We start from the raw sequence: 24,946 nt of genomic DNA on the forward strand, positions 1-24,946 counted from the left end.
TGCTTAACAGGGGAGCGTTTTCTCCGTGTGCAGACAGCTGTGACGGGATAAAGGACTCTGGGCATTAACATGGCCAGTTATTGATTGATATGGATGGTCATCTCCAAATTGACTGTTGTAAAATCAGGATGGTATAAAAAGGCCCCAAAGAAAAATCTACGTATGCTGCTGCATTGGAAATTATTAGTGCTAACTGTTTATCACCAGCAACTGTGTCCAGCTCACAACACTTGCAGCTAAAAATCAATTCCGAGGCCTTTAATGAATCAAGTAGTCTTTATTGGCGTGAATAATAACACTATAAAGTACATTATTTCAGGATGGATTCTCTGGAATGGCAACAAGCAGAAATGCATCCTTATCCTTGCTAGGTGTAGTATACGGCGACATGATAGTCACAGTATTTTTTCATATGGAGGCCATGTGTGCTGAACACCCTTAAAATTAATTCACCTTCTGAAAACAGGTGCCGCAGCAAAGGTTTTGCTGCAAACTCAAAGGGGAAAAAAAGGCACAGGGGGTGAGGGAAGAGGATGGACCTGCTAGAAAAGTCATCTCAGTCTACAGCACAGAGTAATATTGCAGAAGTCCATTTGTTTTCTTCCAGGTTCTCATGGCAGCCTTGTCAAGATGAGACCACAGCGGACAGGCAGAGGCTCTTGGGTTTTTTCCACCTCGGTGAGATGGTTACCAAAGATTGCCCTGGACTATTTAATAACAAAAAAACCCAAACAGACAAAAAACCAAAGAGCAGAGAACCCACGCTGCTGGATGCCATCTGCTCCCCCTCTCCAGCCGTTTATTCCATTCCCCCTGCACAGATGGTGTCCATCCCCTCCCAGCCCTCTCCAGGGACAGGGGACCCCACTGTGCGGGGGTTGAGAAATGGAGGTGCTGCGAGCTGGGCCGACCTGAGCGGAGGCTCCGGGGGTGATCCCTGCCGAAGGAGCTGCCTCCTGCCCGGGCTCGGCCGGGCAGCGGGGCCGGGCAGGTGGTTATTGTCCCCGGCGGGAAGATGGAGGCGGCAGGCGGGGAGCGCTGAGCGCCGCGGGCTGCGCCGTGAGTCCCGGCGGGGCGGGGAAGGGGCCGCGGCTCCGGGCCGGAGCGGGGCGGGCTGTGGGCTCCGCTGGCAGCGGAGGGTGGGAGCGGGTTTTGGGAGGTGGGGTTTGGAAACCTCCTCCACAAGCTGCTGCTTGCGATGACCCCGGGGGGACGGAGGAGGCGGCGGCAGGGGGGGATCGGCTCAGTGAATGAATGGGCGGCAGCGGCGGCTCCCGAGCTCCATGGCTGCTGGGCTGAGACGCGCCAGCCCCGCAACCGGTGCCTCCCTCGCCCTCCCGTGTTTTGTCTCAGACTCGCCCCGCTCGGGGCTCCCCAGACATGTTCAACCAGCAGCAGTTCCAGCAGCAGCTGCTGCAGCTCCAGCACCTCCTCCAGCAGCAGCACCACCACCACCCCCCGGCGCAACAAGGAGGCCGGTAAGCGCCGCTACGCGAGGCCGGGGATCTCGGGCCTGTCCCCGGGGACCCGCTTTCCTCCGCCTCCGTCTTCGCCCCGCGAAAGCCGTGGCTGCCGGTCTGCCCTCCCGGCTGGGGAAAGCGACAAAGGGAGGGGGGGGCTCCATGGGGGAACTGGAGGCCTTGAGGGGCGGTGGGGGTGCCCGGCGGGGGCCGGGGGGCTGTGGGGCGGCGGCCGGGGCGGGGCGGCGCCCCCGCTGTGGGGAGGCAGGACGGGCGGGTCGGGGCTGCGGCCGTGGCCGTTGGGTTCTCCCTCCAGCACCGAGGAGATCCCGCCGAGGAGTCCCCGGGGGTGACCCCGGGCTGGGGGGATGCCTGGAGCACAGCGGCTGAGGAGCGGAGTCGGGGGAAAACGCCTTCTCCCGTAGAAATGCTCATACGCACCTCACTGAGCGTCCCTAAATAGAGACGCGCACTTTGTTTTATTGTTGAAGTTCACTTTCGTATTTATTTTTCTTTCTCCGGCTGGGTCTCCTGGCCTGGGTGAGGTTATTGAACTTATTTCTGCAGTGGTGCTGAGGGTGTGCCTGAGCACTCTGGGGACAGGGGGATGGAGGAAATAACGTTTTGTATGTTAAAAAACAAATGACATCTGCAAGGGATAAAAAGACAAATAAACGGGGTTTTCCTTAAAAATGCGAGAGATGAAACAACGGTCTTAGGTAGGAGTAGTTGCGCCTGATGATCTGAGATTCGTAGAACTAACACCAGTACTCTGAAATTATGCATTTATTTGTAGTTACTGTTATCTTTAAAGGCTGCTCACAAATTCAAAGCAATGGGGTGTGCATTTAAGAATAAAGTTAATTTGTTATTTAATAAATTATGATAATTACTTTAGCCTTATAAGGCATATGTCTCTGGGGTAAATATGGGAATTTTTCTGTTCTACTAGAAATAAGAATCTCTGAATCTTTTTACCGTTATTATATGGCTTATACTGTAAACAAAGCTGCCCTTAAAATGCCAGCGTGGGGCTGACTGCGAGATAGCATGGATGCATCTGCCACTTTTAAAAGTATGATTTTTCTGGTATAAATATTGCAGCTCTGAGACTGGAACAATCTAGAGCATCAAATGCGAAGATGAGCTGATGTACATGGTGTTAAGAGGGTTGTTTTTTTGTGGGTTTTGTTGTTGTCAGCGTGGATATTTTGATCCGTGTTTGTACCTCTTTACAGCCCTGACAGATACAGCTGTGTCAGCAGTCGTGCTGAGAGGTGGGCCTGACCTTGCGATCGCCTCAAGAAGCGCCTGCCAGTTTCTTCAGACTTTTCTCTCATGTTTGCTCCACCCTCCTTAGGACTGGAGAGTCCTTCTCCGCTCGCTTCTTCCTGCTCTTTTAAATATGAAGGCTGTGCTTTATTTTCCCATCTGGTTCTTGCAGTTAGGGGGCACCACTTGCAGCTATGGCCTGTCTGTCTCTGTGTGGGAGGCATCGATTTTGGAAAAATGTGCTTTAAGCTACTGAGAAAACTCCCTGTTTTTTAGAACTACTTCTTTGTTGTTGTGTTAAATGTAGCTGCTGATCTAGATAGCCTGTTCGTGCTGACGAGTGCTCCATAATTCGGTAGAACTGCAGTCAGCTCTTGGGCTTTTTTTATGCTGCTTGACAGGCTTCATGTGGGTTTGGTGCTAAGGAGTTCTCTCTGACCTCAAATTCCTTGATAGACAATCTGTCAGCTTTGGAAATTCCAGGAGAGTTGAAGAAAGAGGATACAGTGCTGGTATATGGTGTCTTTTCGTGCATGTATATCCACATTTCAGCTGTTCTTTGCTCCTCTCTTTTATACTTGTTAGATGCCAGGGATGGAAGGCTACAGTTTTTATTGGGTTCTTATGATTAATGCCTTCTTTTCCAGGGGTTTGCCACCACCGCAGCAGCAACAGATGCTGAGCTTACGGGCAACAAATCAACCATCGCTGCTCAATGCCAATCCTATGCTTCAGCGGGCCTTACTCATGCAGCAGATGCAAGGTACTGTCGTTATGGGAGACGCTTCGTTATTGGAGTTATTTAATCATCCTTCATGGACTGAAACCATAGTACAGCTATTTGTTGCTGAACCATTGCAGTCCTTGTATTTGGCAGTACCGTTTGTCTCCCTTTTTTTTTCTCTTCAAATTTGGCCATCATTCACATCACAGAGGTTCTTTAGTTGTTGAAAATCCCATGTGCCCAACTGGGAATAGCACTAGAAGGTATCAGATTAGGTACTGAATATGAGCCTTCCCTCTTAGAATTGGCAGAGGGAGTGTTTTTCCATCAGTGTATTTAGATAAAATACTTAGATTTTTATTGTTTATCTTTCTTGATTGAAAGGTTAAAACCATTTATTTCCTTGTCCGTTAAATATAGACTACCCTTGTTTGCAGTAGACACTTGTCTTTGTCCAAACTTAGTGCAATACAAACAAATGAAGTATATTGTGGTGGAAAATGGTTCAGGTTTCAATTCTCTTGTGAAATTTTGATTCCCTGAAATGACTGTAATTCGTGTGGTGGATAATGTCACTGTTCTTCCATCACTGTGTTTCCAGAAGAGGATTTTTTTATGCCAGATATGATGTTTTAAAAAGAATTTATGAAGCTGCCTTAATAGCATTGCAAACATAAAGATATTAGGAATAAAGCTGTTTTTATTTTTGCTCGTGTCTTAACCTGACAACTCTTTTCAACACAGAAAATCAGTACCTGGGATAGTTTTGAAGTGCCTAGTTTAGATTAACGCCTGCGATTTTTATCTTGCCTGTGAATCATGCCCAGATGTGCAGACAATAGATTTATTCTGCATGTCGTTAACTCTCCTTTTGTTCTCTCTTGCCCATTTAAGAGAGGGCTCTCTAGTGACTCCAGTGGCTCTCTACAGATCTCTCTCTCAGGTTGTAGGGAAACTGGCAGTGAAAAAAGACAAGCCACATTCTGCAGATCAGTGTATATATTTGTGTCAGGAAAAGTCTGGCTCCACTCTAGTCAGCCGTACTCCTTTCAGATATGTTTGATGTTTGCTAGGCTGACCTTTTTCCTCAAGCAAAAATCTCTTATTGAGAAGTTGAATTGAAATAGTATGGCAAGGACCTGAGGCAAATTAAATAGGAGAGCAGGGTAAGATATGTTAATGAACACTCTAAGTGCATTTTTTTTAACCAGTGTGTCTTTTCACCTCTATGTGCTAAGTTGAGTTGTGACTTCTCTTTCAATAATGTACCTCACCTGGCCACAGGGAACATGGAGGGTAGTTGCAGTGTCCTGTGTGGCCCTTCTCAGGGATCTGAATTTTTTTGGTCATTGGGGTTTGGGTTACATGTAAAAATACCTGACGCTGTAGTGTTTCTGTACCTGGGCAACATCAGCATCAATAATTCATTGACTGTATGTGGCTTCAGCAGTGGGAATAGGAAAAAATAAATACTTCAAGTTGAAATAGAAGTGTGGTTCTTTAAAGCTATTAAACCAAGAGCAGGAGATGATTTCTTGCTGTATAGATTTATTTTCTTTAATACAGCTATATCTTTTTACAGCAAGAGATTATTTGTGGTGAGTAATAAGAGATTAGGTTACTTTTGAAGACAGACATAGGGGAGTACTTCCCATTGTGTTGCAGGCTTTAAACAGCATAACTTTTCTCAGATTTTGGGTGCCTGTCTCCGAACTTCTCTGCCCTGACAGCTTCTAAAAAGCCAGAGTGTGCACTAATTCAAGTGAGAAATAAAAGAATCACGATATAGGTCCAGGTTCCCAGAATGGTGAATGGCTTCTGAGGGTGTACCTGAGGCATCTGAGCACTTTGATTCCCTAAGTCATGACATGGGGATAGCAAGGACTGCCGAAATTATTGAGACTTAGTTAATAGTCTGCGGATGCTGAAAAGAACCGTTCAGAAGGCAGAACATTATAGTTGGAAATGGCAGAGGCTCAAGTGTTGGAGTTTAGGGTGACATGTTGAGGTTGTGTGACAACCAGGTGGTAGGGAGGACTGGGGAATCTCTTGTTTGAAAAGTCCAGTGTTGTTCTAAATGAAATGCTGCTGTTGGCCTGTATTAAACAACATCCATTCTATGGTGTGAGCCGCCAGCTGCACAAATGTGGGATGAATTTCCTTTTTTTACAGACAATTTCTGCAAAATGAGACCTTGTTTGTTGCAAACACAAGCGCTAGTGTGCTCAGATCAAATAATTGCTCTAATGATCTTAGCCCGCAGTGACAATCATAATTAAATAGCCTGATACATAGTAATGGTTGCTAGTGCATCAAATTGTTTTGGGGGAGCTGAGGAGGGCAGAGCATAGTGCACTTAGTGCACAGCCAAGTATGGGGTCTTGCATGCTGGAACCCTTCCCTCTGCACCTGCTGCTCGTACAGGTGGACGATTTATCTCTCCCTTGCGCGCTGCAGGGTACTGATATGCTGTGTTTGCATTTATAGGAAACCTGCGTGGATTTAACATGACAGCGCCAGCACTGCAGCAGTTTTTCCCTCAGGCTACAAGACATTCCCTCCTGGGGCCACCACCTGTTGGGGTCTCACTGAAGCCTCGGCTGGGCTTCCCCAACCTTCCCTTCCAGCGGCAGAACCGGACCTTCCGCAAGGTGCGTTTGTAGTTTCCAACTGTTGGAGAGTTCTGTGCTCGGTTTGCATTTGCAGCCATTGACTGTATTGTAGGTGGAGAACAAAAGAGAAAGGAGAGAGTCTTACAATGAAAACTATATTTTGCACCACGCTGCTGACACAGAAAGACACAAATAAGTCCATTCCTAAGGTTCTTGTGGTCCATATTTACGTTTATGATACAAAACTTTCTTGTCACTTTGTCCCCAACAGAGAGAATTCGTCAGAGCAGAACTGTTTAAACCTCAGATATAAAAGGAGCCTTTAGAAGTACCAGCTTCAAAGTAATTACAACAGAAGAAATCCTGGCCCAGTGCTTTGCTCTTCACAGAGCCTGAAGTTCTGTCCCATTAGCTTTCCAAAGCAGTTTTTTGTTCCCAATAGGACAGATCCCTCTGCCTCTTTGGGATGTTTTCTCTTTTTGAGATCAGGATCATACTTGTTCTTGTGGATTTTGCAAAACCAACATTATCTCTTTTTTTTTTTTTTTTGTAAAAACCTTTCTCACTTTCCACCATTAAGAGCTCTTTTGTATCCTGGAAATGGTGGTTGAATGAATTGACCAGTGCTTCCCTCCTCTTAGATTAGCTTTTGCACATTTGGTCCTATTCTGTCAAAAAGATGTGCTGGATAAGGTAGACTTCCCCTCTCGGACTGTCCTCTCCCCAGAGTCAGAAGGAAGGAGGATTATCTGGGACTGTTCTTTTTCCTGCCCACGCACCCCTTGCCATAGTCCCTCTGGAGTGATGGTGCTCTCTGCAAGCAACAGGGTCTCCTACAGCTGCTGCTTAAAGCGCTGGAGAAATGTCTTATGCTGCCTGTGGAATTCAAGTGTGTTGCTCTGTTTAACCACGTCAACTTGCCTGAAGCAAGACAATCCATTGTAAACCATCTATTCCTTTCTGTTAGCGTGTGCTGGAATTCCCGTTCCTGCCCCACAGCAAAAATCTGGTGCTTTGTGGGTGTTTTGGGTGTGAGGAAGGAGCGAGGGCTGGCGGTGACTCTGTCCCCATTGCAGGACTTCCAGAGGGGCCCTGACAGGAAGCGGGAACTGGATCCTGGTTCTTCATCTCAGACGCAGGGTGATGAGAAAATGGAAATCCCAGAGGGGGTGCAAGCAGGGTCAGAGCAGAACAACTCCTCGCCATGGACAGGTAAGGGGGAGCCTCTAGTGAAACAAATGTTTCTAGACATGATAAACTTCTCTTTGCTATTCCTGCAGCAATGACTGGCAGTGGCTTTAGTCTTAATCAGTTGCATTTCTCCTTAGTTGTAAATGCTTAAACTGCCTATGACAGCCCTCTGCTTCTTATGTCATTTTTCCTGGATATTTTTGGTTTTTATAAACTAGCTCCATATCTCTTGCATGGGAGCCTCTCAGAAGTCACTTTGGCAGTGAGCCCTGTTTAAGATGGTGGGGGAAAAAGCGTTTGAAATGAAAGCTTCCACATTGCCTTTCCCATGCTGAATTCAACATCTCATGGAGTCAAATACATGAAGCAGCAGCAGTTGCAATCAACATGCTAAGGAAAAGATGAGTTGAAAGAGTACCTGAACTCCAGTTGTCAGAACAGAACTGCTGGCACTGAATCTCTTACGGTCTCAGATACAATACAGATGTGGGAATGTTGTTTGTGACTGAAGAGTGCCTAATCTGAAAGTGCGGGCACAGGATGAGGATGTGACCAGTGTATATGCAATGTAGAAAATTACCTGATGAAATGGTTGTTGTCAGGTAGACACACCGCCTTGGCTCATTTTAATGTTCCTGTGATCAGGGCTCTCATCATGTAGGCACAGGACTGAGACCCACTTAGTAGACATAAACGTAGATTTATTTCTGGATAACGCCTCATACAACGATGTGTAATAAAACTCCAGTCTCCTAGATCATTATCTAACCTTGTCACCACCATTCTCAAATTCAGAATAAGCGAGTGTTCAGTATTATTTGCTCTAACAGAGTATTATTGGCGTTGGCCGTTCAGTTAGGGAACGTGCTCAAGGTGGCATGGTCTGCTTTGCTAAGGAGATCTCCTTCTGTGTTCCTGCAGAGCCAAGAACTCCGACAGAATCTGTGTTGAACACTGAGCCTGCAGCAAAAAGACTAAGGAGGTATTTATTGAATGGGGTGTTGAAATAGTTATTGGGTTTAGAATTATTGTCTAATTTTATTTTCTAATAATTAGGGCTGTACTGTACTGATGGCTAGCGTGTAGGAGGCATTTCAGATGCTTGTGGACAATTCAGCAGATCTCATGATGTTTGAGATCCAGGGTGCTGTAGGGTCTCTGCTGTGGGTGATCTGACTGTGGGAATGAAAAATGAGAGATGCAGCTCACACAAACATGCAACGAAGTGGAGTTTGCTCATGTGTTCTCCTGCCAGGATTCTTGTAAGAAGCAGAGTAGTTCTTTTCCATTCTGATGCATTTCTCTAATTTTCCGCCCTAAATGTCAGAAAGGGAAATGAGCAGCCACTTATCAGCAGAGAGGAAACACCTTTGGAATATTTTAGGTTGCAGTAGGTGTAGGAGAGGGTAGTTTATTTTGAGGAATAAGAAAGAGAATCAATACTCTCCAGTATCCAAGTGTGTATCCATGAGTGTCAAGTCCTGTATCCCTTCTACAAAGGCTGTTTTGCCAGTACCCCAGTCTATTGGGTAAAAATAGCCGAAGGCAATCCTATTATCGCAAGGGATGCACAGCGCACAGGCACGCCGGCCATGGCTGGGCCCTCTTGGCGCTCCCTGGGTGCAGGAGGGTGCTGAGGAGGCTGCATTGCCATCTGCTGGGAAGGCACATCACCGAACTCCCGGTGCCATCTGTACCTTCCCCAGAACTGTCGCTGTTGGCTGGTGCGGAGGGAGAAGAGGAGGGAGCGAATACAGATTTCTGGAGGCATTGATTTGAGAATTCTCCAACATATGTTAATGACTATGAGTCAGGACTCCTGGGTCCTCTTATCTTTCCTGTTAACAATTCACTGCGTGGTTTTGGACATGTTTCCTCACCTCTCTGTTTCCCATCTGTAGATCAGAGATGAATGGCGAGCTTTAGGGAGAATATTCCAGGATTACCTTGACGTTCAGATATTACCCTGATCGTGTACAACATTAAAGAGTGATAAATATTATGTGAGCAGGAAGCATCGTGAATTATGGACTCTGATTAGCAGGAAAGTAAATAAATTCAATTAAACTTTAATTATTAAAGCATCATTATTAAGCTTTAATTATTAAAGCTAAGTCAAATGCATTTGAGCGTATGCTTTGTTAATCTGTTTGCCAAAGCTAGTTTAATTTTAATTACATTAATATTTAGTAGGGTATTAATCAAAGTCCTGTTACATACACTGAAAAAAGAATCAAGTCTGAGGAATGACAGATCTCACTGCAGCAAGTCCGCTACTAGGAAAATGCTTTCCTAAGCAGTAGTTGGGGACTGCCAGATTTGATGCATATATTATGGCTGGTATTTACTTAGAACAGATCATTCCTTAGCGTTTTTCCAAGTGTTTCTGTTTACTTCCAATGAACAGATGATGTATCTCTGAAAAAAAAACAGTTCACTGTTCTCATATTACCCTTCGCAGATGAGAAGGGCATTCCCCCCATCCGTGTTAAAAACTTTTGTTTCGTGCTTCACGTTCCATTTCCCTTTGCCCAGAAATACCAGCCTCCTTCTTCACTTCAGGTTTTTCCCACTTCTACTTTTCTCCTATGTACCATCTGTATGCCTGGAACAACATCCTCATTCCAGTGCAGAAAGTACTCATCGTCTTCAAATCCTCCTCGAACACCCACTTCTTCCAGCATGGCCTGACAAGTATCCATATAAACCATTTTCTCTTTAGATCATGCTCATGGTGGCTTTTGTCCCTTAGATTTGCAGTTTAGACTGCAAACCCTTGCCCTGGAGTGCTGTCACCATCTGTGCGTGGTACAGTGTTGAGCCTGCTGGCACCACTTGACAAATAATGGGAATGCCAGCCACTCTTGTTTTCTTCTTGTTTGCACTGCCCAAACCCTGCTGCATATTTATAGCCGTGTAACCCAGTTACATTATCACTTATCAATCTGATAAATTATGCGGTGCCTGTGTGCTTGGATCACTGGATGCAGTACCTGCACTGTCTGCCTTTGTGGTTGTGTGGAATGTGCTCCCTGTTGGCAGAAGGACACCAGCGGGTGGGATATCGAGCTGGCTTGAGAGAGATGTTCAAGCCATGGTGGAAAGCGTTAGCCCTGATGGAAAAATGGGGCATGGAGAAAGATATTGCGAAGTACACTTTGTGCCCTCTGCAAGTCAACTGTTTGTTCTCAGCAGGCCCCAAAGGATCTTTTTCTCTCTGTAGCAGATCAGCAGTACCAAGTAAAACAGGGTCCTTTTGATTTGTGTCTTGTACAGCTCCGCTGCCCCCACGAGCAGACCTGTAGGCATTCTGGAACAAAACACGACTGATATGAGTAGAGCAGGCGGTTATGATGAAGTAAGAAACCACTGAGAAGCTGTTCGGTTCTGACAGGTCTCTGGGTGCTCCCTCGTGCACAGGGCAGCCTGGAGTACTGTCCAGGTATTGCAGTTTCTCTGCAGGTCACCAAACAAGACAGGAATGAGTTCTCAAAGCTCTTATTAAGAATATTTCCTGTATGAACTTATTTCACTGCAGGCCTCTTGCAGGAGAGGACAGTGATCCAAAACATCAGTTGTAACCTTCTTATCCAGATTATTTGGCTGCTGTTCTTGAACCTGTTCTAGAATACCCACTCTTCATTGTTTTTATTAATTTCTGCTGAATCCTTGCCTGAAATACCACTTCCAGTAGTTTATTGGTTTAGGGGTCTAGTGGAGAGCGTGGTAGCTTAGACCTCAGCCTGTGCCTTGGTGTGTCTGCTGAATCTCTTTGTCTGTAACATGTCGAATAAGGTTATTTTCTTGATATCCTTGAAGTGTGGCTGAGGAGTCTGCGTTGGAGGATGCAACAGACAGCAAGGAAGCAAGAGAGTCAAGCGCCCATGTCCAAGCTGATGGTGAGTTGCTGGGCACCATGATTTGCACTTTCACAGAACTCCTTGCTGGAACTGCACCTGTACATCAGCATCTGTAGATCACATGATTCTCTTCATAAAATGTCCTCCCTCCAGTCATCCAAACGTAGTCCCCTAAAAGCTGTTGCCTACCAAATGCAAATGATGGGAAGAGTTTCCCTCTTTAATAAGGATTTTTTTGGAGAAAGGTTTGTGAGCTGGGCTTATCGCCAAGAGCACTGTGAGGAAAGCTCTCTGACTTCATTCACCTGCTGCTTTGTTTTTCCTGTCATCACTATTTTGGTCTAAGGCAGCTAAAAGGACTCTTTCTTCTTAGGTACAGACATTGCAAAGGAGTACACAGCTGAAGATCTCTCTAAAGAGAGGAAATTCTCTGAGGAACCAAAGGCTCCTGAGGTAAGTAGACACCACTCTGAGCAGGCTGGGGTGGTGCAGAACATACAACCTCCCCCTCCATCCCAGAGAAACCCGTTGCCAGTGGGAACCAGATGGCACCCACGTCTGGAACTCTTGTCTCCTGCTGTAAGCTGTTGTCCCTGGCAATAAGGCATAATATGTCTGCAATTAGTGCGCAGTCTGCTCTGACTTGCTGCTTTTGTACCTCTGCTAGTCTGTACCTTACCTACTGCTGGATGCTGGGGTTCTATAGCATTTCACTATTCATCTGGAAAGATGGAAAGTTGAAGTGAAAGAGCGACTGAAAAATACATGTATTGAGGGCCATAGCTTAATACATCCTTTATGTCGCTGAACAGCGGATGTAAAAAAATTTGGATGATGTTAGTAAAGATGCAGCCGCTCTGGCATTTGCCATCACAGCAGGTATGAGCAGATAGTGGGAGTCTGTGCTTTTGAAAGGCAGCTTGCAAAAATGAGACATAGGTGAAGCCAGCAACCTGAGAGTCTTTTGCATGAAATACCTTGCCAGCATGCTTGATGTTAAACCAGGAACTTATGCTGCGTAAATCTGTGAGCAGACAAAGATTTATTTAACCCGTGGTGTGAGTAACACTTGATAGTCTTCCATAATTGGAGACATCTATTGTTGTGATCAAATGTATCATCCTGCCCTTTTTTGGCTTCCTTACTCCATCAGGTGTGGTGCTGAGTTGCTTTTAGTTCTGCAGTGCAGAAACATGAGCTGAATGTGTCCCTTACCAGCACATTGTTTGTTGCTCCAGTCTCCAGAGACTGAATCATGTGTGTCTACAGAGGCTGTAGAAACAACCGTCTGCGCTAATAGGCCTGATACTATCACACAGGGGTCACCGATTTAGCAGCATTGTGAGAAGGAGTGTCTGTGAAAGTCTTTCTGGTCAGCCTCCTGTGAATTCAAGCTTAAATGTGTTTTCTTAAGGGGTAGAGAGCTTACGTCGCATACAAATAGTGGGTGCAATTTTTAGTGTTTTCTACTGAGACTGGACTTAATCTTGACTTGTTTTGGCAGATGTTGAGCTCTGGAGGTTCCCTGAAAGTGACTATCCAGCAGAGCAGCGAGAGCAGAGCTATCAGTACAACAGCTCTGAAACCAGGGCACTGGACCTGTGAGGTGGGCGCAGCTGATCCCGGCCCTGAATCCGTCCTTAAATTCTATTGTTATATCTGCAAGACCAACTGCTGCAGTCAGCAGGTAAAAATCCACAGGTCTGACTGGGATATGGGTGGTCGAGAGAAGTGAATTAGATGGCCAGGTGCCATGGGGAGGTGCAGCAGGAGACTTGTTAGCAAGGGCTCATGATTTGGGAACAAGGAACATAAAAAATGATGACAAGCCAGCAGATAAACCTCTCCTGAGGAGCTGGAAATCAACCTGCTAGAGAGCGAATGTGGGTGGATCTACAGGCAGCCATGCTCTTAAGCTTTTATACCATTTCATTGTTAAACAGCAGTCAAGAGAACGGAAAGCAAAGCTCATACCTATTATTTTCTGTATTTTGAATGCATTTAAATTGATCTTTCTCCCAACTTCTCTCTCAGAATTTCCAATCCCACATGGCTGGAATTCAGCACCAGCAGCGACTTGGGGAGATTCAGCACATGAGCAACGTTTGTTTTGTTTCACTGCTGCCCATGGTGAAGGAGCAGAAGGTGCTGGCAGAGAAAGATGGGTAAGTGTTGGTCTGCACTAGAAAACACAATCTGAATGTGGGCCTACACAGGTTCTAGAGTTCTTCACTGCACCAGGATGTACCCCCGTGTTCTGGGTAAGATACAAAATCCCTCTTGTTTCAGGGCCCTTAATCTCCTTCAGGCAACTTTCTTCCTGCTGAAGTGCTGCCTTTGACCTGCTGTGTAGTTTTTAATACACTAGATGAAGTTGGAAACTTGTTTTAACTGGTACTTTTCTGTCAGTATGAGCTAAAACAACCTATATAAATGGCTGGGAGGGGAGAACATAAATCTGAGCCTGTAAAGATAGGAATGCTGCAGAAAACAATGCCAAGAACAGATTGCAAGCTGCAGTATTCCTTGGAGAATGCAAAAATGTGTGACTTACAGATATATCTGTTCTCACTTCAGAGAGACCCAGCAGCGATGGTGTAACACTTGTCAGATACACTTCACAGGGGATCTAATCAAACATCGCAGGACCCCAGAACACAAGGTAACAGCCACAGCGTGGATTTCCTCTTTGCACTGACTTCTTGGGGGGCTGAGTGGAAGTGTGTAGCATCTCTTGCTCCCCAGGCAGTAAAGTGATTGGAGAGATGTACATAAAGTTCTGCCAGTAACATCCTTGCTGTCTAAGGGTACTGCCATGCTACCTCCTGCCTCTGAATGCTGGCATTGTTAGAACTTGTTTTGCTCTGCATGTTTTCCATCTTTTTGGCAGATAAGAGCTGGAGAGTGCTTTCTGCTGAAAATATTACTTTCTTTGTGGTTCTCCCTGTTTTACATGCAGGGCTATAACTTTGTTTCACTCCAAATTTATCTCCATTCCTCCAAAGTGGTGCCTCTTGTGACTTACTGCATTGTCCCTCTTCCCTTAGCTGGCCAAACGCTCGCTTCGTCCTTTCTGCACTGTCTGCAGCCGCCACTTCAAGACCCCTCGCAAGTTTGTGGAGCATATGAAGTCCCCTGAGCACAAACAGAAAGCCAAAGAGGTGACACTGCCTGAGTGGGGAGCTGCACAGGACTGGGGCAGCTACACTGTGGAGCAGGTTAACTTTCTGCTTCCCTGACTGTTGCAGGGATGGAAGGAAAATGTGCAGCTCTTCCAACTCTGTTTTAATTTTCATCTTTTGCTGGACTTCAGTTGTTAGAGCTTAAAGGAACTGGGTGAATATTAGATGTGTCTGGAAGTGAGATAGCTTTGTGCCTCTCTTGCAGTCCCTTCTGCTCATCAGATGGAGTCTGTTCAGGGTCTGGGGTCTTCCCTGGTTAAATGGAGAGTGCTCAGGTGATCCGACCTTTGTTTTCTGTGCCTGACAGGTGAGGCTGGGAGAGAAGGAGGTGGGCAGCCCAGAAGATTCAGAGGAGTTGATCACAGTGGATGCCGTGGGCTGTTTTGAAGACGATGAGGAGGACGAGGAGGAAGAGGAGGGGGGAACTGGTGAGGAGGAAGACCTTGATGTAGCACTGATAGAGAATGAGGATTCTGCTGCCAAGCAGGTATGCCGTGCAAAAGGAGAAGGAATGACCTGAAAATCTGCTGTGGGCTCCTGTGACTTAGTCGATCTTAACTGCTTGAGTTCAGGGTTTCAAGAGTACATTCAACTTTGCGCTCTGCAGCAGGAGGGTGAGGGCTCTGAGGTTTTTCCAGACCACAGGATGATACAAAAGAGAATCAGGCACTACCTGTGGGATGCAGGAGAGTGTTTCTGCTGTGCAGCTCCTACTGGTGTCTTCAAACATTACTTTGTTGTTGAGGAGCATAAGCAACATTCTTTCAGTAGAGAGAATTTTTAACGAAGCCTTTGGCGTAGTCTCTTTGACTAGCCCAGCAGTAGCTTGATCTCATGGCAAACATACGTGTGGACGTTTATCTTGATAAATATCATTTTCCCAATTGCAAGCAGTTACCAAGAAGGAGGTACATGGCCAAGCTACTTCAGGCTTGGAGTGCAAGGGGTGTTTTAACCCCTGTAATGAAGTGGCCTCCTGACAGTGGGTTTTGTATCTGCCCTAACCAGATGCTGTGCAACTCTGTCTCTGGTATGTGAATCCTCTGGTTTGCTCTCAAGCTTACCAGAAGAGTGTAAGAGCCCAGGAGGGAAATCAGCATAGATACAGTAGGCACTAATGTTCTTTTGGTTTCCAGACTGGGCTGAAGGAAGTGTCTTTGGAGGATTACGAAGGAAGCGAGAAGTATTGTCCAGACACAGCCTATGGTAAGCGAGCGGAGTTAAGCACAAAGGCCCACAGAGCCTTCTCTGGCCACGTGCTCTATCTGTACGAGAGGACGGTCTCTCCCTACTGCTGTAATGAGTTCTTGGGCCATAGTGCTCAGCATCTGCATTGGACTGGTGCAGGTCACTGCTGCCTGGAGAAAGAGTCAAACGTTGCTTTATTACTGTGTGATAAAACATAAGGATGTGATTGATGTTTGTCAGCTGCCTTTTGCCTTGAAGAAGAAAGAAAGAGAGACAGATACCTTACTAAGGTAGGAGATGGAACAAGTAGGGCAGGAGTGCTGAAGAAAGGTAGCAAATGAGGGATGCCATGGAGAGATGGAGCCTGAAAGCATGTTGATTTCCAACAGAAATGCAGCTTGCATAGAGATACTGAGCAGTACTGACAGTATCAAGCTCTCTGCCAGAGCCCAAACTGTGCATGTTTCCTCCGCTTCAGAACCCCCACGCTCTACCTAGCGGTTACTCAGACATGTTGCTGGACTGGTGGGCAGTGTTGCCTCTGGATGGCCGTCTCTGGTCCCCAACCTGTAAGAGATTCTGACTTCAAACCTCTAACAGCCACTCGTTGTGAGGAGGGCAGCTCTGCAGAGGCTGGTTTGTGCCCAAGGAGAGCTCTGTTTACACCAAACTTCCATATCGCTGTAACCTTCCACTATCGTGTGGCAGATGGAATAATGATTCATGCTGTGAATGTTCTCTGCGTGTTCCTCTTGCGAGCCTGCTGTCTTCTGCTTGGTTTGATCCCATTACATTAGACCACATGTTCTCTGTAGTTTTCCATTGTATTCTTTTTTTCCCTTGTTTTTTCCCCTTAATGCTCTGTGTAGTTTCTTTGCTCTGGCAGCTAGATTTCTCTCTGAATATCAACCACACAGCCATTCCATGGTAAGATGAGATATTCAGCAAGTCATCTTGCAAATCCCTGATTAACAGAAGCAAAGCTTTCCACTTTTCTTTTTCTCCCTCCCCTTCCCTTTTAACATGCTTTCATTATTTGAGTTCCATTCAATGTGATCTGTGATTTCCCTTCCCCTCCCGTTTCGCAGGCCTGGATTTTCTGGTCCCCGTCGCAGGTTACCTCTGCAGGCTGTGTCACAAATTCTACCATAGCGACTCTGCTGCCCGGCTCGCACACTGCAAGTCCCTGATGCATTTTGAGAACTTTCAGGTTAGACCCTTTGGCGATTGCATGGCCTGGCATTTGTTACCCCCGTGCGTCTCTTCAGCGAATCCACCACGTTAGCTGTCTTCAGTTCATTTCCATCATCCTTGGTGTCCATTGTGCCATAGCTTTCTCCTGGTGTGCTCTGTGTTTGTCTCCCATCACCCCTGTAGATCTAAAGCCAGTCCAGTTCTGCTTCCCAGCTACTGCTGCTGTCATCTTGTTGCCCATTTCTGGCTGGAAATCTTCCTCAGAGTGTCTGCTCTGTTTGCTGAACCTGTGGAGTCTGTCCTTCAGTCTAGGCCTCTTCTCAGTTAGACAGATGACAGGTGGGTCAAGATGGGGGAGGAACAAGCGACAGAGGCTGTTCCTTTTAAACAAGGCTGGTACCTCTGCGTATCCTCATGCGATACTGCAGGAACAGCCCCAATAGCCAAAATTGCAGGGGCCTGGTAAAATCGGGTATTCACCTCAGAAATCTGGAAACTTAACATTACAGACTCTTTATGTGACAGAAGCCACAAACTGGTGAGAGTCCATTTGGTCCCCAGGGTCAGCCTGCAACAGGAAGTCAGTCTGTCTGTCTGTCTGCTCCCCTTCCCTAGAAACTCCTTAGCACAAAGCTCTGCTGACTGACGCTGCTCCTTTGCTTTACTTGGCTCCACCTAAAGAAGTTGTATTGCCCCTTGCTGCTTTTGTATCTAGAAGCTTTTCCTCCTGGGCTGGCCTGGAATCTGCCTCCATCATTCTGTCCTTGTTGACTTGCCAGGGGGTGAGGGGCCTGGATTAGCACCTTGTGGTGGGTACGCAGGGCTCGCACGGTCTCTGTCCTCTCCATACCCGCGCAGGAGAGCAGAATTCCCTGACCCTGGCAAGGCCAGAGACTCCCACACTGACTTTGTCCTCTGCCTGCACTCAAAACCTGCTCCAGCAAAAGCCATTGTGCTTCCCTACCACAGATATATCCAGCTTTTATTACTGTTTTGTTTTTTTTTTTTAAAAAGGCAAAATCAATAGTGTTTATCTGCTAGTCTTCAGACAGTTTAACTACACTATTCCTAGTCAACCATCACCGCCTCTGGAAAGGGGTGGGGAGCTGCAGAAGCCAACGCTTAGAGCAGTGGATTTGGAATGGCAAGTAGCAGGAGAAGACCACAGCTGTTCTTCATGGCTGCTCATCTTCTCCCACTCCTGCAGCTAGTCATCTCGGGACTAAAGGAATTGGCCTTGCAATTTTCCTGGCTTATTTTAGATCAGCTTAGAGTGAAACTGCAGCAGCAGTGTGTTATCTCCATTTTGGCCCACTTAGAACTGAAATGGGATGCTCTTCAAATGGATGCCAGAGTGACCTGGAGGGATTATACATGACAAGAGTCCAACCTTAAATACCTGCAAGCAGATAACTATTATTCTTGGCTGCCTGGATGCCTTGGCGTTTTCATAGTCTTGGGTTAAATCATTGCCAGTTCATGGGGTACTGTCCTCAGAGGGTTTCAGAGGAGGGAACTGTCTGCTGGTGAGGCAGTTAACAGCATCACTCTGAAAACAAATTGATGTGCTTGGACCTGGTTTAGTTCAGGTACAACATTATGACTTGAATGATTTAGTTCCAGTGTGTTTTGATATTCCACGTTTCCCATTATTTGAGGACAGGGAAAGAGCAAGCCTGCAATGATAAACTGGATTACAACGTGAAGCTGCCTGTCTGATGTGCTGTAATTCCACAGCGCAGACTACAGTAGCACTGCTTAAGGCAGTGGTACAAGCCAGCGCGCTCAAAAGTTTCCTTAAATTGTCAGGTCTGATACTTCCCAGTTCAAGGGACCCTTAGCAGAAAGCTGAGAGTTGATTGTGGAGGGAACTGTTATGGAAAAGAGGGAGCTTTGTTTTATTCCTTTAGTTCATGCTCTGTCTGGGTCTTGAAGACCAGATTCCTGCTGCATGTTAGGCAGCTATACAGAGTTGCTGTTTTTCTGAAATCCAGTCTTGGAAATTGCTAGTAGCCATTTTAATCTCTTTACAGACCTCTACTGGTTCATCGTGATGTGCAAGTGAGTAATTCTATTGGTGATATGCTTATCTTTATTCTCTAGAGAACCTCAGTACCTTTTAACAAGAAGATATTCTTGATATCTTAGTGTTCCTGTCAACAGTTTCACTGGCTGCACAGATTGTATCAGCAGAGTGAAAAATCTTAAGCCTTCAACTTAAGTCTTTAACTGATAAACATTAAATCACATCTCTGTAGCTGAGGGCGGTGCATAGCCCCGTGTATCAGGGTACATGTCCAGAGTTACGTCCTGGCAGTAGCTGAAGCAAGAGCTGTCACTTGCACTGTTACATCTACAGAGTCCTGAGTCTGACTGAGATTGACAGTTGCCAAGCCATGATTGTTGTCTTGGGAGCCGCAGGTCTGCCATGCACTCGCTCAGCATTGCTGTGAGAGGGACTTCAGTTTTTAATATTGCCACTTTTCCTCGCAGGAGCTGACCCTTCTCTGCCCGAAAGCCTCAGCAGCCAGGCCAGGAGAGCTGTTGAGACAAGTCGTGCCCCTGCAGATTGTAGCTGCCACTCACCGCTGTTTTTGTACAGGTTTTCCTGGACCAGCTGCTACTTGCTGCAGTGACAGGAGCTGAGCTGGGCTCGTCCCTCATGTTGGTTTGTTTGTATTTGCAGAGATACAAGGCAGCGAGGCATCGCGCTGTGGCTGCCTGCCCCGAGGCTCCTTTGCATTCCCAGGGCTCCAGCTCCCAATTGCTGGGTGATCCGAAACAGCCTCCTGCTACAGCAGCAGATACCAGGAAGAAGATGAATGATGATTATGGGATAGGCACAGAGCTGTCAGCCCTGCAAGAACAAGCTTTGAGGGCTGCGGAGGGTCAGGGTGAGCTGGCCACCTCTGTAGCGGGGGGCAAAAGCCTTGCCGGTGTGACTGATGATGTAGCCGGAATCATGGTTGTAGAAGAAGAAAATCTACAGGAAGAAAGCAAGTCCACTGCCACTAGTGCCGACTGCCCACTCGCCGAGGAGAACCGCGCCGCGGAGGGGTTGTTGGGACACGCTGTGTCTGAGGAGGAGGAAGCCAGGCAGAGGGAAGGCGCAGACGACTGCCAGGATCCAGAGGATGGAGGAGGGGGTTTGGGACAGAATGAGGCAGCAAACGCAGGCCAGGAGGCAGAGCCTTCGTCCCTGGCCAAAGGTGAGGCAGGCAGTCTTACCTCTGCTGGGTGCAGACGCTCTACTAGGCGCAAACCCAGATAGAGTGGCCTTAAAGGGAGAGCCCTTTAAATATATTTGGTGGAAATGTTTATTTTCGGAGTCTTTTAATAGAGCAGAAACCTTCAATTTACTGCTGTTTTTATTTTAAGAATAAAATAAGCCTGGCTTTAGCGTGTCTAATACAGGATGGTGTTGGTTGTTACTTGTACAGTTGGGATATAGTGATTATGTGGAAAGACTTGGATTGTTGAACTTGAAAGAAGACAGGAATGTGATTTCCACAGGGGACAGTGATCATGAAGCAGATGGATGCAGACTTGACTTTCCTCTGTTCTTTGTAGTTCCTCTCGTTTCCTTTCCAGGCAGAGGAAAGGTTTGTCTCTTGGGAGAGTGTGTACCTAATTCTGCTCCTCAGAACAGGATCCTTTCAAAGATGCGCACTCTTGGACAAGCACCGTGTCCTAAGCTGGGCAAGAATGCGCATCTTGGTCCTTTGTTAATATCACAAGGCTTAATACAGCCTGTTCTCTTAGTTTAATCTCTCAGGAACAGATTGTGTTTCTAACTGATTTTAATAAAACAGATTTCTTATAAATAACCACTTTAACTTTCCAAAAAGCTCCTTTAACTCTACAGAAGTAGAACAAGATTTGTTTCACAGTGCTGGTCCCAGGCCATCCTGACAAGATCACAAAGTTTCAGACTGGAATGCTCAAGCTTGTTCTTGTCAAAATGTACAAGCCTCTGGGCTTTGTAGAGCTAAGGCTGTGCAGGGGACTAACCAGGCTGTTCTGCCACTCTCTAAAGCCTGATTCTTTAATGGCAGCTTAAGGAGTTAGGCAGCTTCCAATTATAAGTCAAAACCATCCCCTTGGAAGGGGATGGAAGAGTCCGGTGATCTGGGACCATCTGCCAATATTTCTTACATCGCCATTAATGTGAATAAAGGGGAAGCTGGAGTTCCAAGGCAGGAGCTGGCCTAGCGCTCCCTTCTCAAAATCTGTCACCAGATTGTGACTGTCACTTAGGGGCAAGCCTGGGGTCAGGACAGCCCCCACCTACTGTGCTTTTGGAGGGCAAGGCAAGAGCCATAACACTCCTTGCTTGGATTTAACAGCATAAAAGAACAGAGATCATTTTTCCCGGGCCTGCTCACAAACACCCTGCACAGCATCGCGTTTCCTACAACCAGCTTTAACCATGTGTCAGTGCCAGGCTCACGCTGGGGAGCAAAGAGAACCAGCTCTCCTACAGCCACCTGTGCGCTTCTGCACCTACCACAGCTAACGAAAAACATGTAGGTGAATGGCAGGACACAACCATAGGAAGGAACAGATAACGGGCACGAGGGACCTCTCGTATTCAAGTTTTACATTAATTTGGTGACCAGTAAATGTTCCTGTAGCAATACGAACTTAGAGTTCGTGGCCAGCACGCTAGACAGGAGGCTGTGAGCCCTGCACATCGGGTTCCGTGTGCTGCTGCCTGCTCTGCTGCTGGAACTCCAGGCGCGTCTGGCGGTTGGACTCCAGCAGTTCTCTCAAGCAGGCATGTAGATGATCGTTCTTCTCCTCCAGGTGATCCAAGCAGGAGTTGATCTGGTCCAGCATGGAGTTTATTGCTGCATATTCTAAAAGGAAGGGAAATGAGAGATAGAACATCAGTACGTTGTCACTGCAGTCAGTGAAGGGAGCGAGAGCTCTTGCAAAACACTCTCACAGCACTTTGGCTGTGCCTGACCTGCGTGTGAAATGCAACTGGATCCAGCATGTGTGTTTACCCATCAAACAAGACCAATGGGAAGCTGCAGAACTGGTAACAAGACCCAAGACAAGGTACCTGTGGGCAATCCAAACCTGTTCTGCACACGTCTGGCCACCTTTGATCTCCTACAGAAATAGCTGAGCCCTGGTTGTGTGTAGCAAGCAGCCATCCCCATTGCAATGCTTCAAATAAATCCCAAGGGCTACTCAGCCTTTTTAGCTGCCTTGGGGATCATCTTTCCTGATGAGGGCGCAGACATTTTGGCAGTGCGCTGAAGCATTTACTACATTCTGTGAATTATCTGTGTAAGGCTCCTGGGCTGGGATGTGCTTCACGAAGCCTGGCTGGGTCATGCTGTGGCACTGTTATTTCCAAAGTGAGGGAAGGGGTGGGCATTGAGTCTGTCCACAGGATTTTCATGCGCCATTAAGGCTTTGGGTACTTCAGATTAAAACCAAACAGTCCAGACAGTTGGTTCCCTGGGTACAGTTTATTATTCACAGCACTTGTTTCAAATGCAGAAGCCTTGGCCTCGGTACACTGGTAATTCACAGTGATGCATATTAACACTGTTAATTGGGTGACAATAGCTGTGCTGCCCTGATGAAACGCTTGCTTTTGGACTGCTCCAAGCAGTATTCACACAGTCCTAAAGAATAACAAAAATAAACCAAACTGGGAAACCAGATAAGATAAACCTCTCCTGACAAGTTACTCAGGAACCCTGCAGGGTACAGGAGACCCCAGGCAGAGCCAGGCCCGTGTTCTTTAAGAGCTGAGCAGGTACTGAGAGGCCGGTATTGAGCTGGTGTTTGTGTGTATCATGGGCTGCAGGATGGGTGGTCCAGCCCACAGCTCAGCCCTGCGGCTGGGAACGATCCACCCGGCTCCTCTGAGCAGCTGCGGAGTGTCGGAGCCAAGTGTGACACACACAGCGCCGGGCTGGAGCGGGGCTCGGAGCTGACAAACGCAGAGGAGGATGTGGGAGGGTGAGGATGTGCTCCGGGCACCTGGTCCTATGGGTAAGGCTTGAGTCGCGCTGAAATCCCCCAGTCTCACAAGCCCAATTTTACTCCTCCTGGCTGCTCCCTTTACGCTTTTGCAGGCATCCCACACCCCCTGATGAAAATGCTGACCAGGAGTATGGCAATTGTGGTTTTTTACTCCTCTGCATTCTTACAAGAACAGTTGCCAAAAATAAGGTTTCCAATTTGAGATCAAGGAAGTGATGCACAGCTCCACGAGACCAGGAAATAGCTGCAGAACTTCATGACCAGCTACTGCACACAGAGCCCCAGCTAATTACAGGAGCAACTTAACGCACAGACCTGATGTAGGTCAGATTTAGTGACTTTCTCTGTCACATTCACTGTGTCTCTTTGCTCTTCCAAAAGTCTGAAACGCAAACCACTGTGATGATGCAAAACAGTGAATCCTCTTGGGGTGTTCCAGGGCAGAAACGATCCTGGAACAGCCACAACGATGAGATTCACCTGTGCGGGTCACATCTGGGAACCGAACGGTGTTTTGGGAAACAGCACAGCCCAGCTCTTCACCATTTTCAAGAGAAGAGTAGCAAAGTGTTTACTCTTTGAAAGATTTCCAGTTTTACGAGTAATCTGTACACACAGATCACAGCTCTGCCCTGCTCTCACTTCCTGCATTGGCTCTTTCTAACTGGACAGGACGGTATCAGAAATCACCTGGGTGCTGTAGAAATGCCCAAAAGTGGAACTTGCCAAGCGAATCGCATTAAATTCACTTTTTCCACCCACGACTACTTCTCCCAGATCTGATCACATTATCTGCTCCGCAGTTTGAAAATCTTAACGTCCTCTTTCTCCTCGGTCACCTGCGCCGCGCACACCAGCAAAAGCACAGAATATTCTTTTTACAACAGAAATAATAAGAAACGCCCGGGCAGCAGCACGCAGGAGCTCAGTGCCCCATGGCCGGGGGGAATCACCGCCCCCGTGTGTCCGGACCGGCCCCGCTCGGTTTCCAAACGCGGGCACCGCTGCCAGCGGAGCCACAAAACATCTGGGAACAGCTGGGCCCTGTCACTCGCAATCCCCCCGGCCAGGCCGCCCCTCCCCGCCGGGCCGGGCCGCCCCGCGCACCTTCCTCCCCGAAAGTGTCCCCGTCCTCGTCGCCGCTGCCGCCCGCCGGCACGTGCGGGTCCCCGTTGGGCCCCGACATCCCGCGGCCGCGCGTCGGAACCGGCCGGGCGGCGCGTCCGTGCGTCCGCGGAGGCCGCCAGCCAATGGGAAAGCTGCGCGCCGTGCGCGTCACGCGGGCCGGCCGGCCAGCCCCGGGGTAAAGCTTGTGGTTAGCGCGCAGGGCGCGGGGCGGGCGGTATGCGGGCGGGAATCGCGAGTGGCGGCAGCTCCGAGCTGCCCTTGCTTGGGTCTTTTCCCCAAAGGCGCTCCCAAAGCGAAGCGCTCTCCTTTGCCCTACGGTGTCCTCAGCCCCGCAAGGCCTCTCCATCCCCTGCACTGTCCCAGCCACAGCGCGCACCGTCACAAGCGAGTGGATTTGGGCACGAAGTGAAGTTTCCTCAGGGGCCACCGTGCGCACCCAGCGCTTCTTTCCCCACGCAGCTCGTGATCCCCCGGACAGCGCCTCTGTCCCCAAACCGCCCCGCGGGTGCTGAGGCCGCAGCAGCGAGGGCTTTGCTGCTGAACTCCGAAATGCAGCCGCGTCTCCGGCCCCGTTTGTCCCCTGAGTCACCCCAGGTCACCTTCAAACCTCCTCCCACAAGGAAGCAGCACAAGTCACTTCGCCCTTCCCTTGCCTTTGGCCCGGTATCGGTCAGACCTCACACACCCTGCGGAAATCTGCTTGCCTGTTTTATTTTATCCCTGGGAGAGGTGTCATTGGGATGAAAATAGAGCATTAATTCAAGCAGTGCTCCTGAGATAAACCTGGTTTAAGGACTCCGTTATTAAGTGGGTATTTGGGGCAAAGAAGAAATAAAAGGTTGTGTCCTCATTTAACATCGCAGCCCGCTATTCTTTCCCTGCGGTCACCCCGCTGCAGGCACTTGGCTCCATGTTGTATGCCAAGTACGGAAACTGAACATTAGTGTAATTGATGCTCATAATCACACTTTAATGAGAAAGATGACGACTTTCAGTGTGAAGGTTTGCACTTGCACTGCAGGCACACGCTGGGCAGAAGCAGCAGCCCCCACTGGGCAGGACGTGCCCTCAGAGAACGTATTTATTTACACTTTATGCTTTTGTGTCTTCTCAGCAAGCCCGGATTTTA

The 24,946-nt window shown here is 47.7% G+C and overlaps 2 protein-coding genes across 3 annotated transcripts; one reads left to right on the forward strand and one right to left on the reverse strand.

Annotated features, from left to right (window-relative positions):
• Window positions 1-865: 865 nt before the first annotated feature.
• CIZ1 (CDKN1A interacting zinc finger protein 1) lies at window positions 866-20,094 on the forward strand. Of its 2 annotated transcripts, XM_065853722.2 has the most exons (16): window positions 866-1,059; window positions 1,354-1,478; window positions 3,380-3,495; window positions 5,944-6,107; window positions 7,145-7,280; window positions 8,181-8,241; window positions 11,079-11,158; window positions 11,493-11,572; window positions 12,624-12,806; window positions 13,154-13,284; window positions 13,697-13,781; window positions 14,167-14,280; window positions 14,609-14,788; window positions 15,438-15,507; window positions 16,578-16,699; window positions 19,370-20,094. In XM_065853722.2, exons 2-16 carry the CDS (start codon window positions 1,381-1,383, stop codon window positions 19,952-19,954), a joined length of 2,205 nt encoding a protein of 734 aa, XP_065709794.1. In that variant the 5' UTR covers window positions 866-1,059; window positions 1,354-1,380; the 3' UTR covers window positions 19,955-20,094. The 2 variants fall into 2 exon arrangements, with proteins under 2 accessions (XP_065709794.1, XP_065709793.1); XM_065853721.2 differs by lacking the exon at window positions 866-1,059 and having other exon boundaries at window positions 1,187-1,478.
• BBLN (bublin coiled coil protein) lies at window positions 20,034-23,919 on the reverse strand. The gene is made up of 2 exons (XM_065853723.2): window positions 23,797-23,919; window positions 20,034-21,542 (listed from the first exon to the last, which is right to left on the reverse strand). The coding sequence occupies exons 1-2, from the start codon at window positions 23,873-23,875 to the stop codon at window positions 21,349-21,351; spliced, it is 273 nt and encodes a 90-aa protein (XP_065709795.1). The 5' UTR covers window positions 23,876-23,919; the 3' UTR covers window positions 20,034-21,348.
• Between the last annotated feature and the right edge of the window lie 1,027 nt (window positions 23,920-24,946).

This window comes from Patagioenas fasciata, chromosome 20, assembly GCF_037038585.1.
Source record: "Patagioenas fasciata isolate bPatFas1 chromosome 20, bPatFas1.hap1, whole genome shotgun sequence".
Classification (NCBI taxonomy): domain Eukaryota; kingdom Metazoa; phylum Chordata; class Aves; order Columbiformes; family Columbidae; genus Patagioenas; species Patagioenas fasciata.

Excerpts from the sequence above, each read along its gene's own strand:
- CIZ1 (XM_065853722.2), top strand. The coding sequence starts at position 1,381 with ATGTTCAACCAGCAGCAGTTCCAGCAGCAGCTGCTGCAGCTCCAGCAC. Across the intron at positions 6,108-7,144 it reads AGAACCGGACCTTCCGCAAG|GACTTCCAGAGGGGCCCTGA; the intron begins GTGCGTTTGTAG and ends TCCCCATTGCAG. Across the intron at positions 15,508-16,577 it reads TTGTCCAGACACAGCCTATG|GCCTGGATTTTCTGGTCCCC; the intron begins GTAAGCGAGCGG and ends CCCGTTTCGCAG.
- BBLN (XM_065853723.2), bottom strand. The coding sequence starts at position 23,875 with ATGTCGGGGCCCAACGGGGACCCGCACGTGCCGGCGGGCGGCAGCGGC. Across the intron at positions 21,543-23,796 it reads GGACACTTTCGGGGAGGAAG|AATATGCAGCAATAAACTCC; the intron begins GTGCGCGGGGCG and ends CCTTCCTTTTAG.